The 21,582-nt window shown below is 35.0% G+C and overlaps 1 protein-coding gene across 3 annotated transcripts in view; it reads left to right on the top strand.

Annotated features, from left to right (window-relative positions):
• Mrtfb (myocardin related transcription factor B) overlaps positions 1–21,582 on the top strand; it is a 176,668-nt gene that overhangs the window by 39,145 nt on the left and 115,941 nt on the right. For 2 of the 3 annotated variants that reach the window (XM_046440564.2, XM_046440541.2), the window contains exon 3: positions 20,988–21,203. In XM_046440564.2, the coding sequence (XP_046296520.1) occupies positions 21,050–21,203 (154 nt within the window). In that variant the 5' untranslated portion in view covers positions 20,988–21,049. The remainder of the gene's footprint in view (positions 1–20,987; positions 21,204–21,582) is intronic. The other variant, XM_058578186.1, reaches the window with a different exon arrangement.

Below are 21,582 nucleotides of genomic sequence, written 5' to 3'. Positions count from 1 at the left end.
GCACCACCACCTCCCTCAATCTCTTTGCCTCCTGTTCTTTAGCAATCCATTCTCCATGGTGATTGTTCTAACTCAAATTTTGTTCATATCTTGTCTCTGTACACATCCTTTCAGTAGCCTCTTATTGCCCTGAAGATAAGTACATGCTTCTTATTTCTTAATCTGTCATGCAATTCTCATTATGATCTGGGCCCATCCAGTTTACCTCTCAAGCCCTTCAGTAGCCACTCCCTACTTGGCCTTCATTAAAACACATTTCTTGTGTATCATAGTTCTACTTGCCTGCTCATTTCATCTTCTGTCTGGAATAGTCCTTTACTCCTGCCTCTGCCTTCACATCACTTTACTAATTCATTCATCTTTATTGTCTCAAATTAGATGTCACTTCTAAGGAAATGTTTCTACCCCTCCCTACTTCTAGATTAGGTACCTTACCTTTGTATTTGGGCAACATCTTATTACTGTTGTTGCTTTGTGAGGTAATTATATTGCTGATTCTTCAGATCAGACATTTTAATCTCAGCAGTGATTTTATTTTTTAAACAGGCTCATCTCACTGTGGAGTATTTAATACTCTTTGGTGTCTTGACACTTGGCCTGCTGAGCCACTTACTGTTGCTCTCTACATTTGCCTTGCTTTATGAGGTCGATTTCTAGAGATGGTTCTAAATAACCTACACCAGGTTTCTCCACCTTGACACTATTGACATTTTGACCCTAATAAATATTTGTTGTAGAGGGCTGTCATAGTAAGCACCATTATAATATGTTTGCTGCATCTCTGGTCTTTACTCAGTAGATGCTGGCAACCCCTTCCCTATTTATGACAGGCAAAATTGTCTTCAGGCATTGTCAGTAATGTCCTGGAGGCCCAACCATCTCCAGTTGAGATCTATTATTCTAAAAGGAAAACTCTTTGAGGCAGGAATATGCTTGTGTGTGTCTTCATATCTGTACCTTAGCACATGTAGGTCTCCTAAAATTAATTGCACTAGATTAATGAATAAGGTGGGGATGTGGGAATCAGGCAAGGAAGGGGATAGATGGGTGGAGATGCTGTCTCTGCTGTCTCACTATATGGCGAGTGGTTTTCAGGGAATTGAAGTACCACACACCATGGGCTCCTATTTTTACCTGTTTGGCCATCACCACAAGGAATTCTTCCCTGCCCTAGAGTCATAGGCCACAGATCCTCCCGAGCTGCTCAGAGTCTGCCTTAGAATCAACCAGGAAACATTTGTTAATGCACTGTATATACAATGTTAAATAGAATTCCTCACAATTTCACTTTTATAGTTCTTTTTTATATTTATGTAATGTTTCTTTAAGATTAAGCTGTGTGGAAGAAGGGACAATGTCAGTTTTGTTCATATGTTTTTCTAGCAGCTGGCACAATAACTGGCCCATGGTGGGCATTTTTGCATAATTTACATAAAAGTGAGGATGCTTGTGTTAGTTCCTCTAAGAGCCCATATTCCTGCAGAAAAGACTGTGCTGATGGCAATGCCATGTTCTGTATCAGAGAGGCAAGCAAGTGCAGTGATGGGTTTGGGTGTGAAGATGTAAGAATAATATAGACTAGAAGCATCTGGAATGACTTTTTGAAAAAAATTAGAAAATACAGAAATAGATATAGAGAGAAAAAAAAGCTATTAATAGGCTTAATATCAGGAGACATTTTGGTAAAAACGTGGCCTCTTCCTTCTCTTTTTCTTTCTTTAAAATACAAATTACATCATACTTTGAAATATTTCATGAAATCAGAAAAATTTAGAGAATGCCATAATCTCTGCCCAGTTTAGTCAAATCATGACATTTCACTACCTTTGTTTGACATTAAAAGATAAAGATGATAAAAACATAACATATTTAGTACACATGCATAGGTAGATGGTATCCCCTGTGGACCCCTCCAGCTGCCATGTCCCCATCTTCTTTCTGCAGAAGAGCCATTGTCCTGAAGTGGCTGCTCATTGTCCCCAGTGCATGGCCTTGTACCTACATTACATGTATCTGCTGCTGTAAGCAGTGTATTTAGGTTATGTATCTTGAAGTTTGCACAGCATTATACTGTGTATGTCTTCCTATGACTTGTTTTTTTCTCTCTCATTATATGTGAAATATATCTCTGTAGATATATACACTTTAATTTTTGCCATATGGTGTCCCAGGATTATACCACAATTTATTCATTCTGTCAATGGAAGTTTTGGTTCCTTGCTTTGTGATTGGACAGTATGGCTGGGAATATTGTAGTACACCTTCTTGTGAATATGTTTGATACCTTCTCCAGGGTTTATTTGTTTACTTGTTTTTGCAGTGCTGAGGATGGAACTTGGGGCCTTGTATATCCTAGACAAATGTTCTACCACTGAGGTTACCCCTCTAGCTATTGTAGGGTTTGCACCTAGATGTGGAATTGCTGATGCGTAAGGTTTGCTTGTCCTCAGCTTAACTAGATATTAGCAGATCACAGTAGCTGTTGAAGTTTCAACCCCTAACAGCACTGTCTGAGAATTCCTATTGCTTCATATTCTAGCTAAGTATTGGTATTGTCAAACTTTGAAATTTTTGCCAGTAATTTGAAATAATGCATTTCCTTGATTTCTAGTGAATTTGAGCATCATTTCTTATGTTTATTTAACTGTTTCAATTTCCTTTTCTGTGATGTGTCTGTTTTCTTTTGTTTTAGATTCTTATGTATTCTAGATTCATCTTTTGTTGATATTTTGCATTTCAGATGTGTTTCCCATATTTCAGATATGTTCTCCATGGTGGCTTATCTTTCTACTTTGTTATATATTTTGCTGTATAGGAATTTTACATTTTAATTGAATCAAATTAGTCTCCATTTATGGTGGGGTTTTTTTGTATGAGATTTAATGCCTCTGAATTCTAATTATTTTAGGGTCACAAAGAGATCCTATCATGTTTTCTTCTAAAAGTTCTGGTTTTCTTTTCTTTTTTTTTTTTTTTTTTTAGTGTAAGTCTAATCCACATGGAATTATTTTTGTGTAAGGATATGAGATAGGGAATAACTTTCCATGCAAATAAACTGGTTGCACAAGCCAAGCCAGTGTTGCTGATTGCATGGTCCATCTTTGCCCTCACTGATTTGTAGTTCCACCTTGTCATGTTTTTGGATTGCTCAGTATGCATGGATTCATTGTGCTGTGATATATTCTTGGTCACTTCTATGTTCTCTTAATTTCTGTGGCTTTACATATTTATGTATTGTGCAAGGCCCCGCTGTAAGAACCTTAAGCAGATGGTAATGATTGGAACTTGGGGTCTGGGGATAGAACAGTGAATGGTTACCCTAGGAGAGTATGTGGGCCTGATATTGTTTGAGGGCTTTGAAGACTAGGGCACAGATTAGATCTGCCTGAGGGACCCAGTGGGTTACTGGGTGCTAGTGGATATAGCAGTAGTATCTGGGGCTGTGATCTTTGGCAACAGTCAGTGGTATTTTCATAAGGGACTAAGAGTCTTAAGATGTTATTATTTGTGTGTTTCCCCATAAACTTGCGTGTATTTTCCCCCCTTGGAGATATTTCAGTTAACTTTTTTTGGCATCACAATTCTTATTCACACATAGAACAATTTTTCATACCTCTGTTTGTATATAAAGTATACTCACACCAATTCATGTCTTCATACATGAACTTTGGATAATGATGTCCATCACATTCCACCATCCTTGCAATGCAATCCCCTGCCCCCTCCCTTTCCTTCCCCACCCCTCTTCCCTATTTAGAATTCATCTGTGCTCTTTTTTAAAAGATTGCCCTCCTAAAACCTCACCAGATGCCTCACTTCTGTTACATCAGAAGCCTTAGAACTGGTTATTATAAACATTTCTTGCTTTGGTGTTATGCCCTCTTGAAAAGTGGTTCATAGCCTTGCCATTCTCTTTTTCAGTTCATGTGATTTTTCCCCCCTTAAGCTTTAGGCTTAGTTTATCCCCCTCTACTTTGTACTGAATTGAATCAGGAAAAAAAAATGAATGCTATTTTTAAATGCCATTATTTCTTTGAAGAAAAGCTTCAATTTAAAATGTTTGTCTAAACTGCAAGAGGTTTCTATCACCTGCTCCTGCTCCTGCTAAGAATGAGTAACACGACCTTTTCCCAGATTTCAGAGAACAAGAGCAATGTCACGATGCTTCAAATGTATGTTGTTGTATTCTTTATTTTATGGCATTTGAACTCTTCTTGAGTAGAACCAAGTTAGTAAGAATCAAAAAACTCAGAGAAAATTGGCTAGTATACAGTTTATTAAGGCCTATGAAACCTCTGGGGCTTCTGTGGTGTTTGCAGAAGTATTAAAAGAAATACAGAATGAGAAGAAAAACCCCAAACCATTTTTTTTCCAAATTGGAAATAACTTTATTATCTTTGCAGACTATGAAAGCACTGTACACTCATGATAAAAATTTTGTGCAATACCAAAGATACAGAATAGCACTCCACAAAAGAATGTTCTGCAGTGAAGGAAATGCTCTAGACTATGCTCTCTGGTAGTCATTAATCACTTATGGCCCTTGAGCACTTGAAGTGAATTGTGCAACTGTGGAACTGAATTTTTAATTTTATTTAATTACTTTATACTTGAATAGACACATGTGACAAGCAGCTACTGTATGGGACACCCTGTGATAGAGAGCCAGGTTGTACATACACTTCCACATCTGTCTCCGCCTTCCCATTTTTCTCCCCTTTCCTGTTTCTTTGACATTTACCGTGCTATACACACACTCTCCCTGCCTACCTCCACTCTCCCTTCCTGCCCTGTTCTTTCTCTTGTTCTCTCAGTGGCTATATTTATACATTCTACTCAGTGAACAAGTTTTTCTCCTTAATTATGTATCATGGGCATTTTCCCTTTTCAGTACCTATAGATCCATCTCATTTTTGTCAATTGTAGCACAATTTCAGTGGAATAAATGTACCCACATTTATTTAACCTATTAATGAAAAATAGGTTGTTTTCAGTTTTTCTCTGTTAAAATATTTTTTAACCACTGCCCTTCCTGTTACTTTTTTTTTTTTTTTTTTTTCTTGTGTGTTCTTTGAGTACCCATGGCTTGGGTCGGGTTGGATTGTTCAGAACTATGAAATCTGCTTTTTCATTTGTACTTGGAATCTATGGGAATTTCCTTAGAGCTTCAAATAAAGACCCCATGAGAATCTGCTTGAAGCCTTTTCTAGTGCAGTAACATGGTTCTGACTGCTTTTTGTTCATTGTGCACAAAAGAGAGAGACTGGAATGCTATATTAACATAAATGTTAGCCTTCTGCAGTCTGTTCCAGAGAGGCAGGCCAGATGCAATCATGGCAAGGTTGTATGTAGTGGCAGCACCAGGAGTACCTGCTGCCCAGACCTTCCAGAAGGCCATCTCTGTTTCACAGTCAGGATTCCTGGGAGTAAATATGTGGGTCTCCAGATCTCCCCTAGATTTGAAAGAAATTTGAATTCTAGCCAATGGCTTAACCCATTCTGTTCCATTCCCCCAGATGTGGAACATCTATAAAAGCTTGAATTCAATATGGAATATAACTATGTAATTCAATCATACTATAATAATATAGCAATTATAATATAATTCAAATTAAGATGTATAAGTTCTAGATTATTATTTTTTCAACATATTTTAATGCACCTGTGCCAATTTCATTAAAATATTTGCAGAATAGAAAACTTGGGACTTACTGGGTTCATGTAAATCCAGCCTAGCAAAGAGAATGGTCATGCCAGGGAAAGAAGTCGTTGAGGGAAGCAGTAGTGATGGGTGAGGATAAGCAGATTTCTCTAGTCAATATCTCAGTTTTGTCTTTTATTTTTTTTAAACAATATCTTCCAGAAATTTTCTGAAAATATTCTGTTGCCACTTGTAAAAATTCAGACCTTTTATTTTTGGAATAACTCATTAATGAAATTCTTTCTAATAGTTGCTTTTCCTATTTGGCAAGTAGGTTTTCATGCATTAAGTCTGCCTTTAGAAAGTTGATAATATGCTAAGGTGGTTTCCCAGTGATAATTAAAGATCTTTAATCTTATCTGAAAATATTTTTTCTTAAGGATAGTGATGTATTTATAGAAAATAATGAAAGTAATGCTTGAAAAGTGAAGGCTTTGCAAAGTACAAAAATCTGAACTGCATGCCCTTTCATGAGTTCAGTCATTTTCAGCACAGAAATTATAACCCTTAATAATTGCTTTTAAGGACTAAATTCAAGATCGTGAGCTTCTCTGGCTACTTTAAGCAAAAGTCAGAGATACCAATGTAATAAGGAATAAAAGGTACATGGAAATATTGTTTTTCTGACTGAACTTAAAAAATAAACTTTGGGAAACTTTTATAATCCACTGAGATTAGTTTGGGTCCCTAGTTTTAAGAGATAACTTTAGGAAAAATACCTTTTCCTGAAAAATTTATAAGTTGTTTTTCTTTTTTTCTTTCTTTGTTAAAAAAAAATTTCCTAGATTATACATATAGCCATGTAATATAGCCAAATATCTCAAAATTCAAATGCCTGTTAAATCCCAAATATTAGAAAACATAGTGCAAAGTATAAATATTAATTTCAATCCCTATTACTTTTAGAACTAACCTATATTCTTGTACCAGGAATTTAAAAATTCTATTATCATTATTCATCAGAATATTTTTGTGTATGTGTCAGAATAGTTGGTAGGAATAAAGTTTTCTGTTCGGAAGTTTGAAGTATAATTAGAAAGTCAAGACAAGCTAGAAATAAAGTTTGTGCAGCTGGAAATCATAAAATATCATTATTATTTTTGTTATTGCATATAATAGATGCAGGAAACCAAGAATGTGGTAGGCACAATAATAATAACACCAATTGTTCACGTTATCGACATTTACTGAGTTGTTCAAGTTTCTGCTGTGTACATCACGTGTTTCCTCAGTGCTCCCATCAGTCCCATGAAGTGAGTACCTTTGCTGCCCTCATTTTTAACTAAAAATCCAGTGGCTTTGATGGTGTAAGTGGCTGCCCACCAGCTGGAAAATTTCAGGGCTGAATTTGAATCCAGGCCAACTGTAAGCTCTCACCTATACAGCTCTAACGTGCCAGGATCTCTCGCAAAACAGGGCAACACACTGTGACAGTGAGGTAAGCACATCAGTCAAGGAAGAGCCTGACTAAATGAAGCCAGCAAGTGCTTACTAAATGCTTTCTCAGCACCCGGCATTCTTCAAGCACTTAATGTATGTTTTCTCCTTTAATTTGCAAGGGAAATTTTATTTATACCCATTTTACAAAGAGGCATAGGGAGGTTAACTAACTTGCCCACAGTCATGCTGCTTGTAACTTGTGAAGTTGGAATACTGTGAAGTGATGGATTAGCAACAAATTAGCAAAAAATCTTTAAGAAAGATTTTTTTATTAGTTTATTGCAAGGATTTCCCTAGTTCTGTTCAGGTATCAAGGACTAAGACACACACCTCATCCCCAGCCCTGGGATTCAACCTGGCACCTTACCCTGCCCCTTTTTCTTTTGACTTCTTCAGAATATTACAATGTAATGTTTGACTTTATTTTCAATCAAAAAGATTTTATGCATTCTTAGTTACATTAGTTTCTAAGTATTTTATCTGTTTGTTCTTTTTGTTTAATGGGATTTTCCCCCTCCATCTCTTACTAAAAGATCAGAAGCAAATGGAGCGAGGACTGTACATAACAAGATCTAATTTAATCGTGACAAATGTGAGGCCCAAACAAACAAATGTTTGTTACATTAAAACAAACAAAAATGAGTGCAATAGGAAGAGGATGAGGAGCATTTGATTAGAGAAACCACTATAATAGCAGCGACTTACTAAGCTTAGAGATAGTTTTTACAGTAATCCCTTGAGTTTGGGTATTATGTTCCCAACTTATATATGAGGGATTAAGCCTTATTGAGGTTATACATCTTACTCAAGATCATTAATGCTGACTTTTGCCTCCTTATCCGGCTAACTCCAGAACCTCAGCTCTGAATTAATACCTTCTATACCAGTTCTTTTTGCAGAAAAGGATTTTGTTCAAATTTAACATAAATTCAAATCAAATGAATAAAAACCTCACTAGTGGGTGAGACAGTTTTTCTGCATTTCTCAACTGTTCCCTTATACCCCAGTTAGAATACTGGATTTAGTTTTAGATCTCATAAGTAAGAAAACTTAGATAAACTGTTTTTTGACTAATTCAGGTTGGCATAACCAGAATGGTAAAAAGTAAAAGCATGTTTTAAAATAAACTCGCAGAAGATTGAGAATTAACTATCTCTGTTTGAGTACTTTCATTATGAAAGAATTTAATTGGAGTTTTTCTTTATGATCCCAAGGCTTCAAGTTATATAGCAAGAATATTCCATTTGCTATTGTTATATAACAAATCCCCTCGAAATTTAGTGACTGAAACTAACAATTATTATCTTCTGTGTTTTTTGTGGGATTTGAGAAGGGCTTATCTAGTTAGTTCTGGCTTGGTTTCTGATGTAGTTACATTTAAACAGTGATTGGAACTAGACAGCAAAGGAAAAGGGAAGCTGAAGAAAGTGGGGGCTGGCCGGGCATCTGTCTCTGTCTCTTCATGTCATCTTAAGACCTCCCCACATGGTCCCTCCATGGGCTAATTTTGGCTTCCTCATGGTGGGGCAGCCTCAAGAAAGTCAGATTCTTGTATGGCACCTCAACATCTCCAAAGATGAGTGTTCTAAAGAGAACCAAGCAGAACTATAATGACCTCGTCCTAAGAGACATGTGTAGTGTCCCTTTCCTGCAGAATAGACTAGTTCAGATTCAAGCAAAGCAAGCTTGCACTTCATCTTTTGATGAGAAGAAAGTCCTAGTCACACTGTAGGAACAATATGTGGGATGAGAGATAGTGTCATGTTCTTCATTGAAAAATAATCTGCCACAACAGTAGTTTCCTTTCAGTAATGGAAGTAACCTTCTGGTGGAACTCTCTGAGAGGCAAAGGACTACCTCTAGAGGGATAAGGAATTTTCATGTTAGGTATTCTCAGAAGAAGGTTAGGTATCCAGAGGAGACAATGGTTCTAATATCTGAAGTGATTTTGGTCTCCTTGTACTCCAGCATAGGGGAGATTGTTCAAAAACATTTGGCTTAACTAATTTAAACATAATAATAATCAAATTTTAAAAATTTATGAATACCATATAAGAAACAATATGAATAACATTCAAATATAACATATCACTTTGTGGAAAGTTTAGAACTTTATACAGTGATCTCAAATCTATAACCTCTAACCTCTGACCTTAAAAATAAGAAGAGCAAACTAAACCCAAGGCAAGCGGAGTGGAGGAAGTAATAAAAATTAAAGCAGAAAATAATAGAATAAATTGGTGAAACCAAAAGTTGGTAGTTTGAATAGATCAAAAAAATAAAAGTGGGCAGACACCATTAGCTGGATTGGCTAAGAAAAAGACTCAGATTACCAAAATCAGGAATGAATGTGGAGATATAACTACTGACCTGTTCAGCATCATACAGTGTGTCTAGCCAGAGTGATTAGGCAGAAAATGAAATAAAAATTTTCCGGATTGGAAAGGAAGAATTAAAACTTATCTATTTGCAGATAACATTATCTTATATATAGGAAATCCTTGAAGAATCTAGGAAAAAAAATCTGTTCAAACTAATGAAGTAGTTCAGCAGGGTTGCAGGATACAAGATTAAAATACAAAATGAGTTGTATTTCTGTGTACTAGCAAATAAAAAATAAAAATTTAACATAGCAATTTCATTTACAACAGAATCCTAAATAAATAAGACTAAATTTACCAAGAAAGTGTAAGACCTATACACTGAACATTATAAAACACTGTTGAAAGAAATTTAAGATGATGTAAATAAATGGAAAGGCATCCCATGTTTATGGGTTGCCAGACTTACTATTATCAAGATATCAATATTCCCAAGTTAATGTACAAATTCAACACAATACCCATCAAAACCCTAATTTCTGTTTTGACAAAATGGGCAAGCTGAAGTTCATATGGAAATTTAAAGGACCCAGTTAATCAAAAAATCTTGGAGGGGTGGGGAACAGAGTTGGAAGACTCACATTTTCTAATTTCAAAGAAATTAGGGATTATGAGGAAGCCTCAGTATGCAAGACATTGTGGTGCTGGCATATGGATAGGCATATCAGTTAATGGAATAGAATTGAGAGTGCAGAAATGGACCCAAATAATTATGGTAAATTAAATTAAAACAAAAGTACCAAGACCATTCAAAGGGAAAAGGGTGATCTTTTCAACAAATCTTTGCTGAGACAACTGGGTATCTTGAAGCAAAATAATGAAGTTGTATCCTTACCTCGTATCATATACAAAAAGTAACTACAAATGTATCAAAGACCTAAATGTGAAAACTGAAACTATAACTCTTTAAAGAAAGTTTAGGCACAAAAGTTTATGAATGTAGATTTGGTGCTTGTTTCTTAAATATCATATCAAGAACACAAGTACAACCAAAAGAAAAAAAAAAGATGAATCACTCTTAATCAGCAATAAAAACTTATGTGTCAAAGTCATTATGAAGAAAGTGAAAAGTCAACCTGGAGTTGAAGATATTTGACAATCTGTAAGATTTATTCATTATATATATTTATATTTATTCCATATATTTAAATAGCAAGAACTGTCTAATCAACAATAAAACACAAATATTTAAAAATGAATATTTCTGCAAAGAAGATACTCAAATGTCCAATAAGTACATAAAAAGATGTTTAACACTTTTAGTCATTAGGCAACTGCCAGTCCAAATCACACATTTCATATCCACTAGGATAGCTCTGATTTTTTTTTTAATGTGGGAAAATCACAACCCTATTAACTTGCTCTTGGGAATATAAAATGATGTGACCATTACAGGCATTTGGGTATTTCTTCAAATAGTTAAACATAAAATTACCGTGTGACCCAGGAATACCACTTTTCTGTGTAGTTCCAAGAGAATTGAACGCATACGTTCATCCAAAAACCTGTACACTGATGTTCACAGCAACATTATTCATAAAAACTAAAGGATGGAAACAATGTACAGTTCATCCTAAGATGAATAAACAAATGTGGTAAATCCACATGATGAATTATTACTCAACCGTGTAAAGGAGTGAAATACTGCTACTTGGGACAACATGGATAAATCTTGAAAACATGCTGAGTGAAAGGAGCTACACATAAAAAAACCACTTGTTCTTTGACACTGTTTATATGAAGTGACTGGAACAGGCAAATCCAGAGAGGAAAAAAGTGAATTCATGGTCACCAGAGACTGAAGGAAGAGGAGATTAGGAAGTGATTGCTCATGGGTTCAGGATTTATTTTATATGTGATGAAATGTTCTGAAATTAGATAGTGATGGTTGTACACCTTGTGAATGTACTAAAACCCACTGAATTGTACATTTCAAAATGACGAATTTTATAGCAAAGGAATTCTATCTCAACAAACAAAGAATACCTTATTCACAACTACAGCATGAGTCAAAATTTTTACAACTGATTAAAATTGCTATTTTATATATGAAAGTATGTTTAATGCAGGGAAGAACTCAATAGTATTTTGAAGGAATCTGATAAAAATTAGGATAGTTGATCTCATTTAACCAATGGTGTTAGACACTTTTTAGTAGTTCTTCTACCTGTTAGGTTCTTTAAAAACTCTAAAGATTGGGTTTTATTTGGTATGAACTCCAAGCTGTTTTTTGAGTACAATATTAAGAAATTCTGCAAGAAATTCAATAGTAGTAAAATAATATTGCTTAAGTAATAATTTGTGTTAACAGATATCAGAAAACTTTAAAAGACCCAAGTTTCTAATTTGAGATACTTTTGGACTCAGCATAAATCTTTATAAACTACTTAGTGGTAGAGCTTCACGTATTCATCCTCCACTTGACCCATGCACTGAATTACCAACCTTCTCCATTTCCCTTGTCCCAAGACATAAAGGTTATAGCCAGAGGGTAATGCTGAAGTCTGGTGAAACGTTTTCTTTTCTTACTAGTGGAGTCATATGTTAGCCAAAAGTCAGCTGTGTTTGTTCCTAAATATGTTTATGCCATTTATAATAGTTGAAATACTATGTAAACTGATGAGATACAAGTGCTAAAAGCTTAAATGTTTGGAAGCAAAAAGGCATGTTGCTTAAATAATACTTTCAAACAGGTGCAGATGAGAAAAGAATGGGTTAAAATTTGTAAAAACATAAATTCTGTACTAAAAATCCTTCCCGTTTTTGTTCCACTTTGCAAAAAACAAAGACTGGAAATCACAGACATTACTAATTTATGCCAGAGAGCCAGTACTTCCACAAAGAAACAAGAGCCTTCTTGACACTGTACTTGAAGACCAGCAAATGAATCAACATTTATGCACTTCAATTTAAAAGAAAGTGTTTTTAAGATCTATGTATATTGTTTTTAATGACTCCTTTTTAAACTCAGATTTTCAGTTTACTAACCAATTAACTGGTATGGTTGCATCAGACGAGGGGTGACTTGTGAATGTACTAAAACCCACTGAATTGTACATTTCAAAATGACGAATTAACTTATTTAACGAATATAGTTAAATAAGTGCTAAAGAACTGAATTACAAATTAGGGGTTCGTGGTTCCTGTCCTGCTACCTAACTAGTACCTACCTTGGACAAACGGATCAGTCAGGCTAGATTATTTTTTATATTTTAAATGTAAAAGTAAAGAAGTAAATTCTTTTGATCACTAATATCAAGAAGAGTAAAAAGCTAGAAAATAAAAAGGGGAGACTTTCTTTTTAATTTCCATTTCACTTTTCTCTCCTTCTTCCCTTCTTCCTTTACCCCTGCCTTAGAGAACTTGGAAATAGGAATACAATATATATTTTTTAACCTGTTCAATGAAATATTTGTTTAATCTTTTACAAACATTTACTTCTTAGTATTTAAATCAAATTCTAATTATGGTTTAAAAAATTGAGTTTGTTTTTAACCCAGTAGTTGTGGAGATTATTCTATCTTAAAAATAATCTTCTAATCAATTCTTATTCTCTGAGAATCATTCGTTATGAATAAACTTAGAAAACGCAGTTAGTTGTTTAAGCTAAAAAGACACGGGGTTTGGCCACTTATCTTAGAGAACAAATAACATTTTAAATTCTTTGTCTTTTTATGTAGTAATTTAAAAGCCATGTGTGTTTTAAACTTTTGCTAATTCAAATCTCTATTGATGGATGATCATAATGAATATTTAAAAAGCCCTATTAGGTATTATAGTACTTATTAAGAATTCATCATTTGGGAGGCTAAGTATGCAGTTTGCTCCATATTTATGTTCATATGAAACTTATTCTTCAGTAAACAATTTTTTAAAAAAAATTTATTGTTTGACTTTTTCCCCCTACCTTTGTTATTTATTTATTTATTTTTATATAGTGCTGAGGATTGAACCCAGGGCCTTGCATGTGCTAGGCAAGCACTCTGCAAGCGCTCTACCGCTAAGCCACAACCCCAACCCCTTTGGTAAACAATTTTTTAAAAATTAATCATCACATTGGGATTGTTCAAACAACAGCCACTTGGAGCATAGGAGGGCTGTGACTTTCCTGTATAGTGTATTGTCAGTGTTTGGTACATTTACTGTTCATTTTTGCCTTACATTTAATAGTTACACATAAAATCCAACTTTTACGAATAAATACACACTTAGAATTTGTTTATTTGAAAGAATTGTAACCTAGTGTCAAAAAGATATCCTGTTTATATGTAGTGGTACATCATCACTGCAGATTTCATTTTCTTCTCATCTTGAGTGCAGTTACTGTCACAATTTCAGTGTTTTGCCAAAATGGAACAATACAAGAGCATTTCCTTCATCTGCCATGAAGCTCTTGTTAAGCACTGGTGGGTCTATTCCCTGATGATCTTAAAAAGAGCGTACTATAGGGATACTGCCACATCAATGATCATAGCGGCACAATTCACAATAGCTAGACTGTGGAACTAACCTAGATGCCCTTCAATAGATGAATGGATAAAAAAAAATGTGGCATCTATACACAATGGAGTATTACGCAGCACTAAAAAAATGACAAAATCATAGAATTTGCAGGGAAATGAATGGCATTAGAACAGATTATGCTAATCGAAGCTAGCCAATCCTTAAAAAACAAATGCCAGATGTCTTCTTTGATATAAAGAGAGCAACTAAGAACATAACAGGGAGGAAGAGCATGAGGAAAAGATTAACATTAAACAGAGACGAGTGGGGGGAGAGAAAGGGAAAGAGAAGGGGAAGCATATGGAAATGGTAGGAGACCCTCATTGTTACACAAAATTACATATAAGAGGTTGTGAGGGGAAGGGGGTGGAACAAGGGAGAGAATTAAACAACAGCAGATGAGGCAGAGAGGGAAGATGAGAGGGGAGGGGAGGGGGGATAGTAGGGGATAGGAAAGGCAGCAGAATACAACAGACACTAATATGGCATTATGTACAGATTATGAATGTGTAACTGATGTGATTCTGCAATTTGTATTTGGGGTAAAAATGGGAGTTCATAACTCACTTGAATCAAATGTATGAAAGATGATATGTCATGAGCTTTGTAATGTTTTGAACAACCAATTAAAAAAAAAAAAAAAGCACTGGTGGGTCATGGCTGCCATTTGATGCGGCCTTGATTCCTTGACAACAGGGCCTGTAGTGGATTCATCATTGGAACCCTGGAGCTCAGTGCAGTGCCTGATAGTATGAGCCTTCAGTCTGTGTGTCACAGATTTGTACAAATGGCTCTTTTCATGGCTTAATCTCCCTCATCCTTACCTCCTTCCTCAGCAATCAAATCTCTTTCCCCGTTCTTTGCTCCAGTTTATTTGCCTCTTGGTACATCCATGTTTTGTAATATGGGCCCTGAAGTTGGAAACCTGGCTTTGATATTAATGTCTTAAATTTATTTAATCAAGTTTTGGTTTTCTCATCTATAAAATGGGCATAATGATCCCATAGAAAAGTCATCAGGGCACAATTAGGGAGATTAAATTTAGTGTTGAGCAGAGTAGAAATACAGTAAATATTCTTTCCTTTTCTTTCTTTTTGTTGTCTTTCCCATTTTTTAAAAATTAAAAGAGGTAAGTTATTTGCCTGAAGTGGGACACTATCTCTGCAGCCATTTTCTTTTTTTCAGTTTTTGTTTTGGGTCTTGGGTTTCTCAAAATGAGCTCTCTGCCCATCACTCCTCTTCCTGCCTTGCTGCAGTGATGCCACCAGCCATTCCAGCTGCCCATCTGGAACTCTTACCTGCTCTCTCCATTCTTTAATCTCCTTTACCTTTCAAATGGGCTAGTCATCAAACTTTGAAATTTTGCCCCTTAAAGAGTATTTGAGTTTATTTGCTTTTCTGCATTTTTGCTATCTTAGTTTCTAGCATTTCGACCTGAGACTTAGTAACTTGTCTCTGCCAGAATTATCTTTTAAAACTCCTACTCGGGTCACATCACTCTTCTAGAGTACACACTCTCCTCAGTTTTGTGTCTGTCTTGACCTCGCCACCTTGTTTCTACCACTCCCTGCCAGCTGCCCCACATGGCCTCAGCAGCCCTTTTTTGTTTGTGCCTCTTACTTTTACTGATGAGAAAATTTCCATGCCTGGCAAACTTCTGCTTATCCTTTTGACTTTTCCTAACTACATTAATACAACTGGACGTTTAATTGTCTAGGTTCCCAGAGCAGTTTATATCTACTTATATTCTACTATTTATATGCTTTAATAATTTCTGACCTCTAACTACTCTAGGCAATGATCGTCAACACTAGCAACAAATTAGAATCACTCTATCCCAGACCAATTATAGCAGACTCTCTGGAGATTCTTCCTTCCCTCTTCCTCTCCTCTCTGGGAATTTTTTTTTTTTTTCTTTTAAACCTTGTCAAGTAACGTATTGTGAGGAGAGTTCAGAAATACTCATACTGGATATTGGTTCTAAGAAAGCTTTCAGCTAAAATATCCTGTCATTTTATGAATCTGTGGCCTTTTAAATGTAAGAGAATGTAGGTAATCAAGCCAGGAGTTAAATTAGGAAAAAACCAAAGGATGACAACACTTTTCATAACAGTTAATAAAAATGTATGTGGAGTAATGAAATATTTGTGTAGAAATATGTAGTTTTAAACCAATTATTTGATTTTATCTTAATTGTTAAGAGTAAATAGTTTGAACAAAGTGTTCCTTTCTGTGATTTTCCCCCCAATTATAAAATTGGGAGGTGAATTTTATTCATATAAATATATAAATGGATTTGATAATGAATTTAAATTTTTTTAGTTGTACATGGACACAATTCCTTTAATTTTTTTTAAGCTTATTTTTATGTGGTGCTGAGGATCGAACCCAGTACCTCACATATGCTAGGTAAACACTCTACTACTGAAGTATATAACTCCAGTCCCTTGATAATGAATCCTTGTTACACTTAAGAAATTTCATTTAGAAGAGAATAATATAGGAAACTACAGTATATTGCTAAGAAAATATTTTCATACATACAGTTGACATGATTTTATAAATATAATAGTAAATAAATTTTGAATTAGATATCTGACAAATTGCCACCAGGAGTTTTGGTGGGAAGAACAGATAATGTGAAATAACCCAGGGTTGACATCATTAATTTACCTTGGTTTGTTTGTTTGTATCACAGAATTACTGTGGGTATGTGGTTAACTTTGTCTTTGTACTTCTTCATCCAAGTCTGCTGCTTGATCTTGTTTGTATTTCCCTAAAGTTTGTAATTCAGGGGAGCTTTGAAGGGCAGGGACAATAGCTCTGTTATTGCTAAAACGTCTACCTCTCTTCATTTGACTGATTGTGTATTAAACTTCTGAAGTTTGATATTTATATCCTTTGAACTTCTTTATTATTTCACATTCCTTGTACATAGCAGTGATTCTATACCATTTTATTTACAGGTATGTCATATAAATTAGTCATTAGTCACTACGAGCAATAAGGTACAGTGGAAAAAATGTTGGCTTTGGATTCACACTTAATTCAAGACAAATGTTAGGGCTGATTTAGGGATCACCTTATTCTAATAGCCTATCACTTTTTAAAATATGATCTCATTAGTGTTTTCTGGCTCCATTTAGATAAAAGGAAATGAATAGATGAAAAAATGAAAGTGTACTGTCTCTCTTTTTTTTTTTTCTTTATTTTTTCCTATCACTATAGGAGCATCTAACAATGAAGAGGTTTTTTGTAAGGGTTTTTGTTTTTTTGTGCTTCTGAGGATTGAACCCAGGGCCTCAGGTATGCTAGGTAGGTGCTCTCCCACTAAGATACCCTAGCCCAGTGGTTTGTTTCTTGAGAACAGAAGCTGTATTCCAGGTTAATCTTACTTGTATTGTGCTGTGCTTTTACTTCCAGATAAACGTTGGATTTAGCTCATTTGGAATATAGTTATGTTATTGAGATTTGAAGGTATTAACTCTCCTATTCATTCATCTGTTAGTTCTAGACAAATTACCATTTTACCACTCTTTGTCCAGTTAAATCTAAATTAGTTTTACTTTAAAAAAAATTTTTGTTTTGAATATTTATTTTTTTAGTTATGGTTGGGCACAGTGTCTTTATTTATTTATTTTTATGTGGTGCTGAGAATCGAACCCAGGGCCCCGCACTTGCTAGGCGAGCGCTCTACCACTGAGCCACAACCCCAGCCCTATAGTTTACTTTCATGATTAAATTATGACCCTGAAAGGATCCATTCTGATGCAATTTCTTTAACATCTCAATTATCTCCTACTAGACAAGAGAGTGCCTTTTATATTTGATGTTAGATTTCAGTTTCAAAGAAAAATCATCAAGTAGTTAAGTAGACTTTAAGATGACAGCTTACAAAATTTTAGAATATAGCCTATACTCCATCAAAAATGTTCATGAATATTAAGTTAAAATTTTTTGAAAATTTATTCTTTTCCCTTTGCTAGATTTTAAGATTTGCTTAGCTTATAATTTTCTTAATTTGGAGGGATGCGTGGGAGTTTAAGGTGAACACAATGTCAAGGCATAATAGGTTGAAAAAAAATTCTTCAATATTAAGAACAGATAATTCTTCCATGAAAATATTTTAAAATCTGCCCCTAAAGGATCTTCCAAATCATTAGCACTAATGTTCAAAGTTAGTACATCTTGCCATTATAAGGGCATTAGGTTCTTGTATCTGAGAAATAATTTGGTGTCAACATATCTTGCATTATAAGAGAATTATGATACTTGTATCTGATAGTCATTACAACTTCTTGGCTTCTTGCTTACATGATCTGCCTTCTTATATCCATCTTCTTCTACCCATTTGTGTCATCTTTTCTAAAGTATGTGGCTTATAAACATACACTTTTAGACTTTCTATAAAATTTATTCTGTTAGTCTCTGTCTTTCAGTTGGATTGATTTGCCCATTAATATTTAATAATTAAGGCCAATTATTTTGTTTGTCCCATTTTACTTTTGTGTTCTGTTTCCTTTGGTTGTTGTTAAAATTGAATATTTGTTAGCTAAAGCTATTTGTATTTTCAAATTTTATTTTTAGAATTATATACAACCTTAATTTCTCAGTCTTTCTAAAGTTATAATTATGCAACTTCTTTATAATATATAGAAATGCAAAACATTAAATACATTTGCCCCCCTCATCCTTTCTGCTATAGTTATCACATGATATCTTCATGTATTACAAACTCCACAAGAAAGCATTATACTTTTTGCAGAGTGTGATAAGATTAAAGAAATTAAGAAAAAAAAAGCTAGTCTGTTATTTATTTGTATTTAATGCTTTTCATTCCTGAGATCTAAATTTTTATCTGGTATCACTTTTCTTCATCCCAAATAGTTTCTTTTAGCATTCCTTATAGTATGTATTCACTGGTGACATGTTTGCCTTCTTTGTTAAAGGGTATTTTCATTGGATGTGGAATTCTGGTTGACAGTTGTAGCTAGATTCTGTTGGGCTCCCTCTTAAGAGCATTGTTTTGTTTTAGTAGGGCATTAACTTTGCTGAACTCACTTTTGCAAACCCTGTCTCTCCTATGGTGGGCAGTCCTGAAATCTTAGTTCTTTTTGCCTTGGCTAGGCTTCATGGAGTCTACCCTGCACATGTAATAGTTTAGGAATCATCCAAAAAAGTTGAGGCCCCCACACCTTTTTTTTTAAACAGAGTTACAAAATAGATTCACATATACATGGTTAATTGACTTTAACAAAGGTGCAAAGGGAATTTAGTAGAAAAGGATAATCTTTTAACAGATGGTGCTGTAACAATCAGACATCAATATGCCCCCCCGAAAGAACTTTGATTCATATCTGTCTATGTAAAAATTAACTCAAAATGGACCATAGATTTAAATGTAAAACACAAATCTATATCTAGAAGAAAACATTGGAGATACTCTTTGTGACCTTGAGCTAATCAAAGACTTGTATTAACAACTACAAAAATGTGGTTCAAAAAAATATTGATAAATTTGACTTTATTCAATCAAAATATCTACTCTTTACAAAACACTGTTAAGAGCATGAAAAGGTAAGCCTCTGGGAAAAATAGTTACAAATCACATATCTGATAAAAACTCAGATTACAAGAAAACCACCTAATATTAAAAATGAACAAAAAGATTTCATCAGAAACTTATCTGCCATCCCTTTATTTCTTTAGTTAAGCTCATTAAAACATCATCAGTCACTAGGGAAATACAAATTAAAACCACAGTCAAATACCATGTGCCCACTAAATGACCAAAAGGAAAAAGATTGAGCAAATGAAGTGTTAGCAAGGATGTGGAACAACTGGATTCTTGCACTCTGCCAATAAGAATGCAAAATGGTTCATCGACTTCAGAAAATTTTGTCAGTTTCTTTAAAATTTAAATATATAGCTGCCATATGATTCAGCCATCCCACTCCTAGGCATTTTACTCAAGAAAAATGAAAGCATGTAACTATAAAACCTGTGCAGGAGTGTTCATAGCATGTTTATTTGTAATAGTTGTAAAAACTAGAAAGAGCCCAAGTGTTCATCAATGGGTGAATGAATGGACAATCTGTGTATGAAGTGCTACTAAATAAGTAGACAGTAGTCTTCCAAATGTGTTACTACTGAGTAACATAGACTACCATCCTCATAGCTTCCAATAATAGTTTTTGTTATTGGAACAGCAATCCTTATAGCTTCCAATAACGTTTGTGTCATTGGTACTACCATTATTAATTTCTGTATCAGTCAGCATAGTCCAAGTTATGCTGTAGTAACAAATAATCTCAAATCTTCATGATATAAAATAAAGGTTTGCTTCTTTGACATGAACTATATGTGCATTGTGGGTGAGCTGAAAGTTCTGTTTCCTTTTGGTTTCACCCTGAGACCCAGGCTGGCAGAGGAGTTTTTATCTGAAACATTGCTGGTTGCTATGAATTTTGACTGAAGTTGTTTGATATGAAGGAGTTAACATGCATTTTCAAGCCAGCCTGCTGCTTTATTTTCATTGGCGTTAGTTGACTTTCTTTTCATTTTAGCATGCATTGAAATCTTTAAGTGACATCAGTAGCAATAGCTTTCTTTAATCCTTGCTACAAACGAAGTTTACAACATAGTTTCTTTTCTTTACATGTAAGTGCTTTCCTGGATGGAAAGTATATTATTCCTGTGTGTTGGACAAGGACCATGAGGTCCAGAGAGGGAGCTAGATTCTGTTTTAGTAGGGCATTAACTTTGCTGAACTCACTTTTGCAAACCCTTTAGGGCAGTCCTGAAATCTTAGTTCTTTTTGCCTTGGCTAGGCAAATGGTAATGACCACACAACAATAAAACCAGACTAGTACCCAGGGATCCTATATTAATACTTTTGTGCAAGTTGGAGAAAAACAAGTGTACCATTTATTTATTTTATTTACACATTATTTATTTGACAGTCTCTTCAACAGGCCACGTGAAGAGGTGTCTCGTATTCCCTGTTGCCAGTGGCTGGAACACAATGGATCACGTGGGGGCCTTAGACACCGAGGATGAGTTGGGACCTCTAGCCCATCTTGCTCCAAGTCCTCAAAGTGAGGCCGTGGCTCACGAATTCCAGGAACTCTCCTTGCAGTCCAGTCAGCACTTACCCCCTCTGAACGAAAGGAAGAACGGTGAGTTCATTAACATGTGCAGTGGGAACCTTGTTAAAGAGTCACCCTCTCAGCCCAGTTTATTCCTTTTCAGTTTGCTTTTGTCAGTTCGGTCCAGCAGTGAGTCTAGGAGGACACTGTCATAGGATGGTTTTGAATAACAGATAGTATTTCACTTTCCTTCCAGATCTTTCATTATTTACCCAGTGTCTTTGCTAGCAACATTACCTTTAGAAATCAGTTTTAGCTTCAATCCATTTCACACAGATTCCAGCAGATTTCATGCTGTAATGTCATTGGAAATTGCCTCCCTATGCTGGTGCCAGGGAAGCAGCATGTGGCTGAGAGTACATTCTCCCCCTTTCCCCATATCCTTACGAGACACCTTCCTTTGGAAATG

This window comes from Marmota monax, unplaced genomic scaffold (genome assembly GCF_021218885.2).
Source record: "Marmota monax isolate L192 unplaced genomic scaffold, Marmota_monax_Labrador192_F-V1.1 WCK01_AAM20220418_F8-fsc00035, whole genome shotgun sequence".
Lineage (NCBI taxonomy): Eukaryota > Metazoa > Chordata > Mammalia > Rodentia > Sciuridae > Marmota > Marmota monax.
Note: the sequence above shows the minus strand (reverse complement) of the source record. Positions and strands in the feature narration are given on the sequence as shown.